Below are 14,310 nucleotides of genomic sequence, written 5' to 3' on the forward strand. Positions count from 1 at the left end.
CCTATGCCTGCGCCTTGGCCACCCCTACAGCAGATGTCCTGAAGCCTGGCACAATATGGAGAAGGAGGTAATTGATGACATGTCAAGGCTGGACAGGATGGAGGGTGAGGCCCCTGGTGTACCATCCTCCTCTGCGGTGACTGACTCCCCTGGTCCTGCTCAGGATCCCTCTCCAGTTCCTGTGGCCACCCCTCCTGTATCTGTAAGTATTCCTTCTGTATCTGTCTCCCCCCAGCCTACTGTACCCTCTCCTCATGTGTCAGAACCTTTCAAGTCTGTGCCCCCCGAGTCAGTTCCCCCCCAGGAGTCTACCCCTCCTAAGTCTGACTCAAGGGGAGCACCCCCCCCCCACCAGGAGTGGTAACATGTACTAAAAAGGTTGCTTCTTCCTCTGTAAAGAAGTCTTGTGGAAAGACTTCACAGAAAAAAGTAAGAGATGAGGGCATCTCTGAAGCTGACCTGCAGTACATGGAGGAGAGAAGGAAGGTTGGGAAGCGGAAGAAGCAGGTGGTGAGGGCGGAACAGGCTCCAGTGCCTGTCTCCAACCGTTATAGGTCCTCTAATTGGGATATCTCTTCATCTGGAGCTTCTTCGGAGCGAAGTTCTGATTCTGAGATGGAGTTTGAGGCGGCCTCAAGAAAGAGAGAGGCTTCTGGTGATGAGCAGCAGAGGGGAGCTAAGAAGTGGCCCCAGCATTAAGTCAGTAAGAGCTCGTTCTATGGCCTTCTTTTTGTTCAGCCAATTAGATGCTGAAATTTTATTTTTGCAAGAGACTAGGCTCACCTCCTTGGCAGATATTCATATGGCCAAGAGAGAGTGGAGGTATGGTCCATCTTACTGGTCTCTTGCGGCCGAGCCTTACGGCGGTGTGGCGGTGTTGTTTAAAACCGGCATGGTAACTGTCCGGCGGGTTATTGAGGTGGAGATTGGGAGATGTATGGTCTTAGACGTCCTTGTGGGAGGGCAGGACCTGCGCCTAATTAATGTTTATGGGCCGCACACAAAGTGGGACAGGAAATGCCTTTTTACAAGGATCAAGCCATTTCTTTTTACATCCCGGCAAGTGGTCTTTGGAGGTGACTTTAATACAGTAACTAGGCCCAAGGACAGGAAGGACTTCAAGGACAGGCTGGGATATGATAGCGTTTTTTTAAATAGTATGGTTAGGGATGCTGGTCTTGTGGATGTGCACATTAAGCACCTCCCGGATGACACCGGGTTCACCTTTCATCGAGGTAATAGTCAGAGTAGAATAGATAGGTTTTTTTTTAAGGAGACCTCTGCTTTCTCACTCCCAGTAGTGCAGGCAGTAGAGTTCTCTGATCACTGTATGCTATCTGTGGTCCTGAATGCTTCAGACGCCCCTCAGAGGGGTAAGGGCATCTGGAGATTGAATTCGACTCTACTCAAGGAAGAACAAGTTAGACAATCCTTTGAGGTATTCTTTCAGGCACAGGTGACCATCCTGGACTTTTGTAGCAGCAAGGCTGAGTGGTGGGAGCTGACCAAAAAGAGGATCGCTGGATTCTTCAGGGGCCTAGCCAATAGAAAGCAGTTTAATAAATACATGACCTACCAACGTTTACGGAGGAAGCTGGATATTCTTGTCTCGAGAGGAGGAGATCCTGGGGCAATCTCTGAAGTGAAACTCCTTCTCAGGAAGTGTCAATATGACCGGCATGCCTCTTTGGTTCTGGAGAGGGACTATGGGAAGTACCACTCGCCTGACCCTTACCAGAACTGCAAACAAGGTGTAGCTGTTAAAACGGTCGTTGGCCTTAAGGACAGTACAGGTTCCTTGACAAAGTCCAGGTCAGGGATTCTGGAGGTCGTGAGGTCCTTTTATGCTGACCTTCTTGGGAGGAAAGAGCTTGACCGTGACAAGATGGAAAGCTTTTTGGACTCTACTCCAGGTCTAAATGATGAAGATGTCCCATTGATGAATTTGACAGAGGAGATCACAGTTGAAGAGGTGATGAGGGCAATTGAACAGCTTGCCATCAAAAAGTCACCTGGACCGGATGGCTTGACGGCTGAGTTTTACAAAGCTTTTAAGCCTATTCTGGCCCCACATTTGGTAGAGATTTTTAACAGTTGCCTTGCAGAGGGGGTACTTCCCCCTTCCATGAGGCACTCAGCTGTGATTCTTCTTTCAAAGGGTAAAGATCCTTCGATGATTGAGAATTGGCGCCCCATCAGCCTTCTTAATGTCGATAGAAAGATACTGGCAAAGATCATTTTCTGGCGCCTATCGTCAGTAGCAGAGTCTTTGCTTTCTCGCCATCAGCACTGTTCGGTCCAGGGTAGGAGCACCTTCACAGCGGTTTTAGCTGTCCGGGAGGCCTTGGAGCGATGCAGGGCTGCAGGCTGGGGAAAGTATTTGCTGACATTAGATCAGGCAAACGCTTTTGATCGTGTTAACCATGAGTACCTGTGGTTGCTCCTTAGTAAGTACGGTCTGCCGGGTGGTTTTGTCAATTGGTTAAAAGTCTTGTATAAGGGGGCAGAAAGCTTTCCTCTTGTTAATGGTTGGGTTGGGCAGTCCTTTGAGGTTGGCTCCGGGGTGCGCCAGGGTTGTCCCCTGAGTCCCCTGCTCTATGTGTTTGCAATCTACCCCTTCATCAGGAGAATAGAGAGCGGCATGTTGTGTGGGGTGCCAGTGGGGCTCCCAGGTGAGCCGCCTTTGAGGGTTGTTGCCTATGCGGACGATGTGTCCGTGATTGTCACTGGGGCGGATGAAGCAGAGGAGGTGGTCTCTCTGACATCACGGTATTCTGAAGCATCAGGCTCCAAGATCAATCAGGAAAAGACTGAAGTTTTCTGGATGGGAAAGGAAGGTGAGGGGTTTGATCTCCCGGACACCTTTCCAGTGCCCCAGGAAAGAATTAAGATTCTAGGCATTGAATTTGGACCTGGCGATTATGGCCTCAAAAACTGGGAAGGCAGACTGGAAATTGCCAATACTAAGGTGGTCAGCTGGAAGAGATGGAAGTTATCTATGAGGGAAAGGGTTGATCTGATTAAGACTTACCTGATTCCGATCTTCTTGTATGTGAGCTTTGTCTGCATCTTGCCAGTGTCTCTCTATGCTAGGGTCAGTAGTGTGTTCTTCCAGATGTTGTGGGGGAACAGACTGAACCCCATCAAGAGGAATGTCACCTATCTATCCAGAAGGGAGGGTGGCTTAGGTATGGTCAACCCAGTTCTTTTCTTTTCACTGCTTTTTCTCAAGTTTAACATTGGTAATATGCTTGCAGTGGAACCTCCTGGATGGGCAGGCATATTTAGATCTTGGTTTAGGCCTTTTCTACGACTTTGGGAAGAAGGTGGCCAAGTGAAGAATCTCAGGGGTCATCGTGGTCAGCTACCAGCCTATGTCGCTCCGTGCCTGAAGTTACTACGGCAGTGGCGATTGTCGGCTGAAGATCTCAGATCGGTTCCGAGGAAAGTCCTTATGAGCCGAGTCTTGAGCGAAGTCTTTCATGACCCATTGGCCTTAAGGGATTGCCCAGGCCCAGTTTTGAGGGCAGGGTTAAGACTTATTAATTTGGACAGAGTACCCCCTAAATTCAGGGATCTGGCCTGGTTGTGCTTCCATGGGAGGCTCTATGTTAGGGGCAATTTGAAATTCCGCAGTGGGGTGGATCGTAGCTGTCCTCGGGAGGAGTGTGCAGGTGAGGAGGAGACTATGGACCATTTTCTGCTTCATTGCCCCTTTAACATAGAGGTGTACAAACAGGTGGGGCGGGCCCTCGGTGTCCCTTTCCTCTCCAGGCTGGGTTATGCTGAGTGGGTGTACGGAGCATTCAATACTGGTGGTGGTTTTTTGTTTAGATACACTTTTTCTAGTTAGCCTAGTAGTCCGTTATTTCACTTGGAACGCACGGTGTCAGGTCAGCATTTGGCATAAAATCCTTCCTGTTCAGGTGGTGGTGTATGACATTCTGCATGAGGTGGAGAAGATTCGGGTACTTGAGAGAGACAAGCGGAGTCAGGGGGCTTGGTTGAAGGCGTGGAGGGGTTTCAAGCCTCCCTGACTGCCAGGAGTCTCTTTCCCGGGTGTGGCTGTCTGTCTCTTATCACCCTAGATTATTATTTTTTTGGGGATTAATTTTTGATAAATGGCTGCGTACATAGGTGATGGGTTGTGCCTCTTAGGCCCTCTCTGCTGCTTTATGTAAATAGTTTTGGTAGTGGATTATGTATATATTGTATATATTCTGAACATGGATGTGTATTCCTTGGATTTCTGTTGAAGTTTTGTACTATGGTTTTGTTTTTTACTTTTGTATAAAATTGGTTGCTTGATTCTTTTTAATAAAAGATCAATAGTGACCCATCATTGGTATCAGTGTGAGGAATAGTGCCCCATTATTGGTGTCAGTGGGAGGAATAGTGCCCCATCATTGGTGTCAGTGTGAGGAATAGTGCCCCATTATTGGTGTCAGTGGGAGGAATAGTGCTCCATTATTGGTGTCAGTGGGAGGAATAGTGTCCCATCATTGGTATCAATAGGAGGAATAGTGCCCCATTATTGATGTCAGTGGGAGGAATAGTGCCCCATCATTGGTGTCAGTGGGAGGAATAGTGCCCCATCATTGGTGTCAGTGGGAGGAATATTGCCCCAATATTGGTATCAGTGGGAGGAATAGTGCCCCATAATTGGTACCAGTGAGAGGAATAGAGCCCCATTATTGGTGTCAGTGGGAGGAATAGTGCCCCATCATTGGTGTCAGTGGAAGGAATAGTGCTCCATTATTGGTGTCAGTGGGAGGAATAGTGCTCCATTATTGGTGTCAGTGGGAGGAATAGTGCCCCATCATTGGTATCAGTGGGAGGAATAGTGCCCCATCATTGGTGTCAGTGGAAGGAATAGTGCTCCATTATTGGTGTCAGTGGGAGGAATAGTGCTCCATTATTGGTGTCAGTGGGAGGAATAGTGCCCCATCATTGGTATCAGTGGGAGGAATAGTGCCCCATTATTGGTGTCAGTGGGAGGAATAGTGCCCTATCATTGGTATCAGTGGGAGGAATAGTGCCCCATTATTGGTGTCAGTGGGAGGAATAGTGCTCCATCATTGGTATCAGTGGGAGGAATAGTGCCCCATTATTGGTGTCAGTGGGAGGAATAGCGCCCCATTATTGGTGTCAGTGGGAGGAATAGTGCCCCATCATTGGTATCAGTGGGAGGAATAGTGCCCCATTATTGGTGTCAGTGGGAGGAATAGTGCCCCATCATTGGTATCAGTGGGAGGAATAGTGCCCCATTATTGGTGTCAGTGGGAGGAATAGTGCTCCATCATTGGTATCAGTGGGAGGAATAGTGCCCCATTATTGGTGTCAGTGGGAGGAATAGCGCCCCATTATTGGTATCAGTGGGAGGAATAGTGCCCCATCATTGATATCAGCGGGAGGAATAGTGCCCCATTATTGGTGTCAGTGGGAGGAATAGTGCCCCATCATTGGTATCAGTGGGAGGAATAGTGCCCCATTATTGGTGTCAGTGGGAGGAATAGTGCCCCATCATTGGTATCAGTGGGAGGAATAGTGCCCCATTATTGGTGTCAGTGGGAGGAATAGTGCCCCATCATTGGTGTCAGTGGGAGGAATAGTGCCCCAAGGGCTGGATAAAGCAAAGGGGCGGAGTTTGGAGACCACTGGTCTATGGGGTGAAATGTAACAAGGATTGTGATTCAGGTCTTCTCATCCAGCATCAGTACATGACCTCACAAATGGGTAGAGATTCCCACAGACACCCTCTAAAATCTTGTAGAAGTCTTTCCCAGATAAGGCCGATAACATAAGCAGATTAATCTTCAGCTGTAACATGTATGGATTGTTTAGTGGGACTTGTCGATCGGTGGGATTTGTTGTCTCCGCTCTGCACATCTCCCGGCTCAGAGGTGGATTTTGCTTTGCCGTCTTATTAGAATTGGAGTGGCAGAAGGTGGACTTTGGTCTTTTTTTTCGATCGTCGCTCACTCTGCTGTCATAGTGGAAGGATTGTTTACTCACGCCTTGTCTCTCTTCTCTTCTCCAGCTGTCAGGCTGACGAGACACGAACAATCGGCTCCGGCCCTCGGGGGCAACGCTGAGCAGCAACAAGGTGACACCCCGGAGCTCAAAGATTACTTTGTTACACTTTCATCTTTTTTTTCCTTCCTCAAATTTAAAGAGCCCCAGCAGGAAAGAGATAAATACAGAGAGGTGGAGGATCTAATGCCGGCCATACATGAGTCAAATACCGAACGATTCCATCTTTGAAAATCACACCCTTTGAATAATCCATTCGACTTTCGACCATTTGTGGGGTCGCAGCAACGATCGAGTTTTTTTTTTGTCTCCCACCTGGAAAGAAAAGAAAATTCCCGGCCATGAATTTTCGTTCCCGTAATCACAAGAAGGGAAATTAACCACGTTCCGCCCCGGAAGATTTACCCCCCTTCATGACCAGGCCATGTTTCGCGATTCGGCACTGCATTACTTTAACTGACAATTGCGCGGTCGTGCGACGCTGTACACAAATAAGATTGACGTCCTTTTTTTTCCTCACAAATAGAGCTTTCTTTTGGTGGTATTTGATCACCTCTGCAATTTTTTTTCTTCTCAATAAACAAAAAATGACCCATAATTAAAAAAAAAAAAATATATATATATTTTTTTTTACTTTCTGCTATAAAACATTCAATAAAAAATAGAAAAACTTAATTTTTTCATTCATCAATTTAGGCCAATATGTATTCTGCTCTCTTTTAGTGGTATTTGATCACCTCTGCGGTTTTTATTTTTTGCATTTTAAACAAAAAAAAAAAAGCGACAATTTTGAAAAAAAAAAAAAAAAAAAAAAACAATATTTTTTACTTTATGCTATAAAATATATCCAATAAAAAAAATGTAAAAAAAAACAAATGTATTCATAAATTTAGGCCAATTTGTATTCTGCTACATATTTTAGGGAAAAAAATCCCAATAAGCGTATATTGATTGGTTTGAGCAAAAGTTAAAGATTCTACAAACCAATAGGAAGTATTTATGGATTTTTAAAATTTGTTTTAATTTTCTTTTACTAGTAATGTACTAGTAAATTTTGAAGCGCGACATGTTGGGTATCAATTTACTCGACATTATCTTATATTAAAAAAAAAAAATGGGGGTAACTTCACTGTTGTCTTATCTTTTAATTCAAGAAAGTGTATTTTTTCCCCAAAAAATTGCGTTTGTAAGACCGCTGCGCAAATACGGTGTGACATAAAGTATTGCAACGACCGCCATTTATATTCTCTAGACCAATGATGGTGAACCTTGGCACCTCGGATGTTTTGGAACTACATTTCCCATGATGCTCATGCACTCTGCAGTGTAGTGGAGCATCATGGGAAATGTAGTTCCAAAACATCTGGGGTTTTCAAGGTTCGCCATTTTATTCTCTAGGGTGTCTGAAAAAAATATATATAATGTTTGGGGGTTCTGAGTAATTTTCTAGCAAAAAAAAATCTTGATTTTAACTTGTAAACACCGAGTGTAAAAAATAGGCCCGGTCCTTAAGTGTTTAATTGAAGAAGCTGAAGTTAGAATCTGATTGGTTCCTAGACATGTGCGCTGACAAAAAATGTGTTTTCGTTTCATTCGTTTTTTTTTTTGCTTTTTTCGGGAATTCAAAAATTCGGAATTCGTAAATCTAAAAATTTGGATTTTCGAACTTTTTTATTTCCAATTTTCCAATTTCCGAAATTTTTCAATTTCCGAAATTTTCCAGTTTTAGAATTTCCGAAATTTCGAATTTGCGAATTTATGAAGTTTCGAATTTACAAATTTCAAAAATTTCAAATTTACGAATTTCCGAAAATTCGAATTTACGAATTCCAAATTTTTTGAAATTTGGAAATTTAAAAATTTGGAAAATTCGGAAGTTTCGGAATTAACGAATTTGTAAAAATTAGTTGAAAAAACTAATTCGGAACTAAACGAATTGCACATGTCTATTGGTTCCCATGCACAGCTGCACTCTCCAGTTTTAGAAAATCTCCCTCCCCCCCCCATAGTATTTGAAGGAGATCAGCAATAGCCAGCAGTGTGTTTACATTTCACATTTGCTTTCAAATTCAATTTCAAATTTCGGACAAAATTTTATTTCGTTTTTTCGGATTCGTTTAAATTTTGTTACTATTGTAATTTGAAAATTTGGATACATCCGAAGGTCCAAATAACTCGTATGTTGTCTGGATATTGAATTTAGAAAAAAAACGGACAGGAGAAAAAACAGGGTAAAAGTTTTTTTTAAGTAGGATGGCGAACGCAGAGATTTTCTTTGCCCCCCGTGAACACATTGCATGTTTGCTGTTCATCTTACAGGACAACAGTCACCAGAAAACGATCACATCATCAAGGACCCTCTCCCGGAGGACGCGGGGATCGACCATCAGACCGTCCACCAGCTGATCTCCGTCCTCATGAAGTTCATGGCCAAAGATAAGAGCAGCGCCGAGGCCGACATCGGCAGCGCCAAAGCCTTCAACACCGTGAAGAGACATCTCTATGTCTTGTTGGGTTTCGACCAGCAGGAGGGCTGCTTCATGATCGCTCCTCAGAAAATGCGCATCTCCACGTGCTTCAACGCGTTCATCGCCGGAATCGCTCAGGTATGGCCGTTACCAGACTAATAGGATCCAATGAAGGCATGAAAAGATTGAGCACTTCTTTTCAGAGGCACACGCTCTAGAATTCTGGGTAATTAGTACACGTGTGCACTTGCAAAAAGTTTGTTAGTTTTTCATTCTCGTTTTTATTCGTGTTTTTGCTTTTTTTGGGAATTCGAAAATTTCTAAAATTCGGAAATTCGAAAATTCGTATTTTTGAATTTACGAATTTAGATTTTTCGAACTTTCGAATTTTCAGACTTTCGAATTTTTAGATTTCCGAATTTTCGGATTTCGGAATTTTTGGATTTCCGAATTTCGGAATTTTCAAATTTTGGAATTCCGAATTTTCAAATTTCCGAATTTCCGAAATCCGAATTTCTGGATTTTCGGAATTCGAAAATCTGAAAATTTGAAAATCTGAAAAAAGGAAAGAAAATCAGTAAAATTCGAAATAATAAGTAACTATTAAATTATAGGTATTCCGAATTTTCAAATTTCCTCATTCCAAATTTCTGAAATTTTGAATTTCCGAATTCGAATTTTCCAATTTCCGAATTTCGAATTTCTGAATTTCCAATTTCTGAATTTCCGAAATTTCAGAATTTTCGAATTTTTCAATTTCCAACATTTCCGAATTTCGAATTTCCGAAATTTCCGTTTTTTTTTAATTTCCAAAATTTCAGAATTTTGAATTTCCGAAAATTCGGAAATTTGAAATTTGGAAATTGAAAAATTCGGAAATTTTGGAAATTTCGGAAATTCGAAAATTCGGAAATTTCGGAAATTGAAAAATTCGGAAATTTCGGAAATTGAAAAATTCAGAAATTTCGGAAATTGAAAAATTCAGAAATTTCAAAAATTCAAAATCCCGAAATTTCGGAAATTCAAAATGCTGAAATTTCAGAAATTGAAAAATTTGCAAGTCTTGAAAATTCGAGTTTCGGAAATTTCGGAAATTGAAAAATTCGGAAGTTTCGGAGATTTGGAAGTTTCGGAAATTCGGGAAATTTCGGAAATTGAAAAATTTGGAAATTTCGGAATTAACTGATTTGTCAAAATTAGTTAAAAATACGTGTTTGGAACTAAACGAATTGCACATGTCTAGTAATTAGTGGATGTTTTCAATATACGGGAGGGTTGTGGGTCCTTTTGACTGTCTCACAAGTGTTTCTTCCTCACACAGACAATCTCAATGACTTATTGGGACAACCAGGCTGGATTGGGCCGTTACCACTCTAATATGATCCATGGATGGGGGGGGGTAGATCTTATTGCCTTCTAAAGGGAAGGTGGTGAGATTTACTGCTCAGTGACCTCTGAGGTGAACAGAAGATGAATGGAAAGTTTGTGGTAAATGATTGTGTTTCTAAGTAGCTCAAACCATAGAAAAAGAGAAAGGAGCACCAGACCAAAACCCTTCCGTACTGCATTACTGCAAGGAGTTAAATTCTCCCTTATTTCTAGGGGACCGGGTACAGCAGTTTTACTTACCTGATATAAAGAAACAAGAGGACGCTTCTAAGTGCAGTATGTAAGATGAATTTTAATAATAAAAAAAAAAAAAGCTAAGAAAATCACTCACATGTAGTGGAATAGAAATCGCATGTCATAAGCTCAGTTGCCACCACCCAGAAACCCAGGCAGTACAAAGATGATAGGGAGCAGAGACCGCCAATAAGAGAGGATATACAAGCTCTGGAGCCAATCTGACAGAATGGGAACTTGGCTTGAGAAAGAGGCGTTACTGCCTTGAAACAGGTAGACTCGCCTCCCCGCGTACAACATCATTGGCCAAGTTCCTATGATGTCACCTGGGCTTCAGAGCTTGTATATCCTCTCCTATTGGCGGTCTCTGCTCCCTATCATCTTTACACTGCCCGGGTTTCTGGATGACGGCAACAGAACTGATGACATGCGATTTTTATTCTACTACATGCGCGTGGTTTATTTGCTTTTTATTAGTAAATGGACCTTACATACTGCACTTAAAAGCGCCCTCTTGTGTTACTTTGCATTGCTACAGATATTCCTTCTATCTGCTGAGGGAGCGGCACTAAGTCTTATTGAAGCCAGCTGAGCCTACCCGTTATATTGCCTATGAGGCCATCATGAACTTTCCAGCTAGGACTTCACCATTCTGGAGTATACTGGATTGTTTTGCTCTGTAACAGATTTGTTTTACTTACCCGATCTTCTAGTCCCGCCGACACCTCTGTGCTGCTAGACCGGCCCCTGCAGCTTCTTCTTTTCTACGTTCCAGTGGTCTAAGGTCCTCAAGACCGATGCACGGCCCATAGCCCTGCATTGGATGTAAGAGGACTGAGGAGCAGTCCACTTCCCTAGCTCAGGGTAGCGTTGTCTGCTGGGGGAGCGGAGGGGTCAGGTAAGTAAAGCTGCTTTTACTGCCCCCTAGACAGAAAAGAGCAGCTAACCCTTTGAGCATGGGTGCAGCCCCAATGCAAAGGGAGGGCTTTTAGTTTATCTGGATTTGGGCTTTAATGGTTGGTATGAAGGTCATAAAAGAACAATATTTTGTGAGAGCAACACCAGTCCCCCCCCTTCAACAGGGCTACAAGAATAAAGGTATGCTTACATTTACCTTTAGTTTTATAGCCCTGATGAAGATTGAGTGACGCCTCTGAAACGCATTGGGTATCTTTTGGCCTTATTGAAAATTAAAATGATCTTGGACTCTTTCATCTGTTTTGGGTCTGGTGTTCCTTTCTGTATTTCTGTCGTTAGAACCTGGGCCACCTGCCGGTGGCGCTGTGCTTCACAGAGCAGAGAGTTGTAGTTCCAGTGTCCTCCAGCGGGTGTCTCCCAGCTGGATGCTGGGGAGGGTATTTAGTCCCTCCTCTGCTAGTACACTTTGCATCAGTGTTATGTCATGAATCTGCAGTAGAGATGACCAGATCTATACATCTTGCTTCAAAGGGCAGAGAGTTGTAGTTCCAGTGTCCACCAGCGGGTGTCTCCCAGCTGGATGCTGGGGAGGGTATTTAGTCCCTCCTCTGCTAGTACACTTTGCATCAGTGTTATGTCATGAATCTGCAGTAGAGATGACCAGATCTATACATCTTGCTTCAAAGGGCAGAGAGTTGTAGTTCCAGTGTCCACCAGCGGGTGTCTCCCAGCTGGATGCTGGGGAGGGTATTTAGTCCCTCCTCTGCTAGTACACTTTGCATCAGTGTTATGTCATGAATCTGCAGTAGAGATGACCAGATCTATACATCTTGCTTCAAAGTACAGAGAGTTGTAGTTCCAGTGTCCACCAGCGGGTGTCTCCCAGCTGGATGCTGGGGAGGGTATTTAGTCCCTCCTCTGCTAGTACACTTTGCATCAGTGTTATGTCATGAATCTGCAGTAGAGATGACCAGATCTATACATCTTGCTTCAAAGGGCAGAGAGTTGTAGTTCCAGTGTCCACCAGCGGGTGTCTCCCAGCTGGATGCTGGCTGCTGGGAAGGGTATTTAGTCCCTCCTCTGCTACTACACTACTTTGCATCAGTGTTATTTCAGGAATCTGCAGTAGAGATGACCAGATCTGTGTGGCTACACTTAGAAACCGAGCCCAGACTATATATATGGTAAAGTCAATTTATTAATAGAAAAACAAAAGACATCCAAACACCAGCTAACAGGAAACAAGCAAATGTGAAGATACACGTGAACTACAACCATGTATCCAAAAGGCCTAACTAAGTAACAGGATGCCTAACTACAAACTAACTATATACAATATGTACAAAAATGGGGAACAACGATAAACGGGGTAGACTGGCGATGCAGGGAACAGATGGGAAGGGGGAACCAGGACTGGAATCAGGTATAAGAGGAGCAGAAATAAGACAGCGGGGTACAAGATGCAGGGCAAAACACTGACACAAAGGGGGTTGTTTACTAAAGCTGGATATTGCAAAATCTGGTGCAGCTCTGCATAGAAACCAGTCAGCTTCCAGGATTTATTACCAAAGCTTAATTGAACAAGCGGAAGTCAGAAGCTGATTGGCTCCCATGTACAGCTGCACCAGATTCTGAGTGCTCCAGTTTTAGTAAATATCCCCCAATGTGTACTAGTAGAGGAGAGATTAAATACCCTCCCAGTGACCAGCATCAGGTGGAGACTGATTACTAGACATGTGCAATTCGTTTAGTTCTGAATTCGTTTTATAACGAATTTTGACAAGTTCGTTAAATTTAGAATTTCCGAATTTTCGCAAATTCGGAAATTTGAAATTTCGGGAATTGGAGAATTCTAAATTTCAGAAATTCGAAATTTCAGAAATTGGACATTTCGGAAATTGGAAATTCGGAAATTTGAAAATTTGAAAATCCAAAAATAAGAATGAAAATCTGAACATTCAAAAGAATGAAAATCTGAAAATTTGAAAACCTGAAAATCTGAAATAATAACTAACTAATAATAAATATTAAATTATAGGTATTGGAATCTCCTTTCAAATTTGACTGTTAGTGGATGTAACGATTACGAATTTATCCGAAGTTGCGAACTATCTGAAATAACGAATGCCGCATCTAAACGAATGGAACGTAACGATCTAATAATAATAAATAACAATAATAGTAATAAAACATTTTTATTATTATTGTTTATTATTAATATGTTCCATTCCATTTGTTTAGATGCGGCATTTGTTATTTCGGATAATTCGTAACTTCAGATAAATTTGTATTCGTTACGTTCACAAACAGCCAGATTTGAAAGGAAATTCCAATACCTATAATTTAATAGTTATTATTACTTATTATTTTGAATAATTTGAATTATTATTATTTTCAATATTTCGAATAATTTTCTTTTTACTGATTTTCTTTTTTTTTCCAGATTTTCGAATTTCTGAATTTCCAAATTTTCGAATTCCGAAAATCCGAAAATTCGGAATTGGGAAATTTGTAAATTCGGAATTCGAACATTCGGAATTCAAAAATTCGGGATTCAAAAATTTGGAATTTGAAAATTCAGAAATTCATAATTCAGAAATTCGAAAATTCAGAAATTTGAAAATCCGAATTTTCGAATTTCCCAATTTCTGAAAAAAGCAAAAAAAACTAATGAAACGAAAACTAAAATGAACACATTTTTTGTCAGTGCACATGTCTACTGATTACTAGAAACTGCTGGTTGCTGGGAGACACCTGCTGGTGGACTTTGGAACCACAACTTTCCACTTTGGGAAGCACAGTGCCACGAGCAGGTGACCCAGGTCCTGACAATACTTTGAGCTACTTTTGGGAGCCCATCGAGGGAAGCCTTATTAGCTTCTTTGGTCAATGCTTGGCTGCCCATCATGTTTGGGCAGCAACAAAAATGGGGTGGTAGAAGGGGATGCAAATGTCATCCGCATAATAGTGCCCAGACTTGAAGCTTCAAACAAGCGTTTGGCGACATCAGCTCCATGGATTTGGAACCACTGACTAGCTGTAGGCGAAGTGAATTTATCGAAATTTGTGTTGCAGCAGAATTATTGGTGATCACATCTTTATTGATAAGCTTAGGGTTAGTGTTAGGGTTCCTCCATTCCTCAATATCTAATTTCATGTTTCTAGTCAATGAGGGGCTGTTTTTTTGGAGGTACAATTCCAGGATAATTGAAAGGAGCTTCCCTAATTGTCATTTAGAGAACATTGCCTCCTTAAACCACCTGAATTT

General features: G+C 42.5%; 1 protein-coding gene across 3 annotated transcripts in view; it reads left to right on the forward strand.

The window, feature by feature from the left end:
- The window catches only part of UNC79 (unc-79 homolog, NALCN channel complex subunit), a 270,207-nt gene that overhangs the window by 149,369 nt on the left and 106,528 nt on the right, over positions 1-14,310 (forward strand). For 2 of the 3 annotated variants that reach the window (XM_073609763.1, XM_073609764.1), the window contains 2 exons: positions 6,041-6,106; positions 8,353-8,639. In XM_073609763.1, coding sequence (XP_073465864.1) covers positions 6,041-6,106; positions 8,353-8,639 — 353 coding nt within the window. The remainder of the gene's footprint in view (positions 1-6,040; positions 6,107-8,352; positions 8,640-14,310) is intronic. The other variant, XM_073609762.1, reaches the window with a different exon arrangement.

Source organism: Aquarana catesbeiana, linkage group LG13, assembly GCF_042186555.1.
Source record: "Aquarana catesbeiana isolate 2022-GZ linkage group LG13, ASM4218655v1, whole genome shotgun sequence".
NCBI lineage: Eukaryota > Metazoa > Chordata > Amphibia > Anura > Ranidae > Aquarana > Aquarana catesbeiana.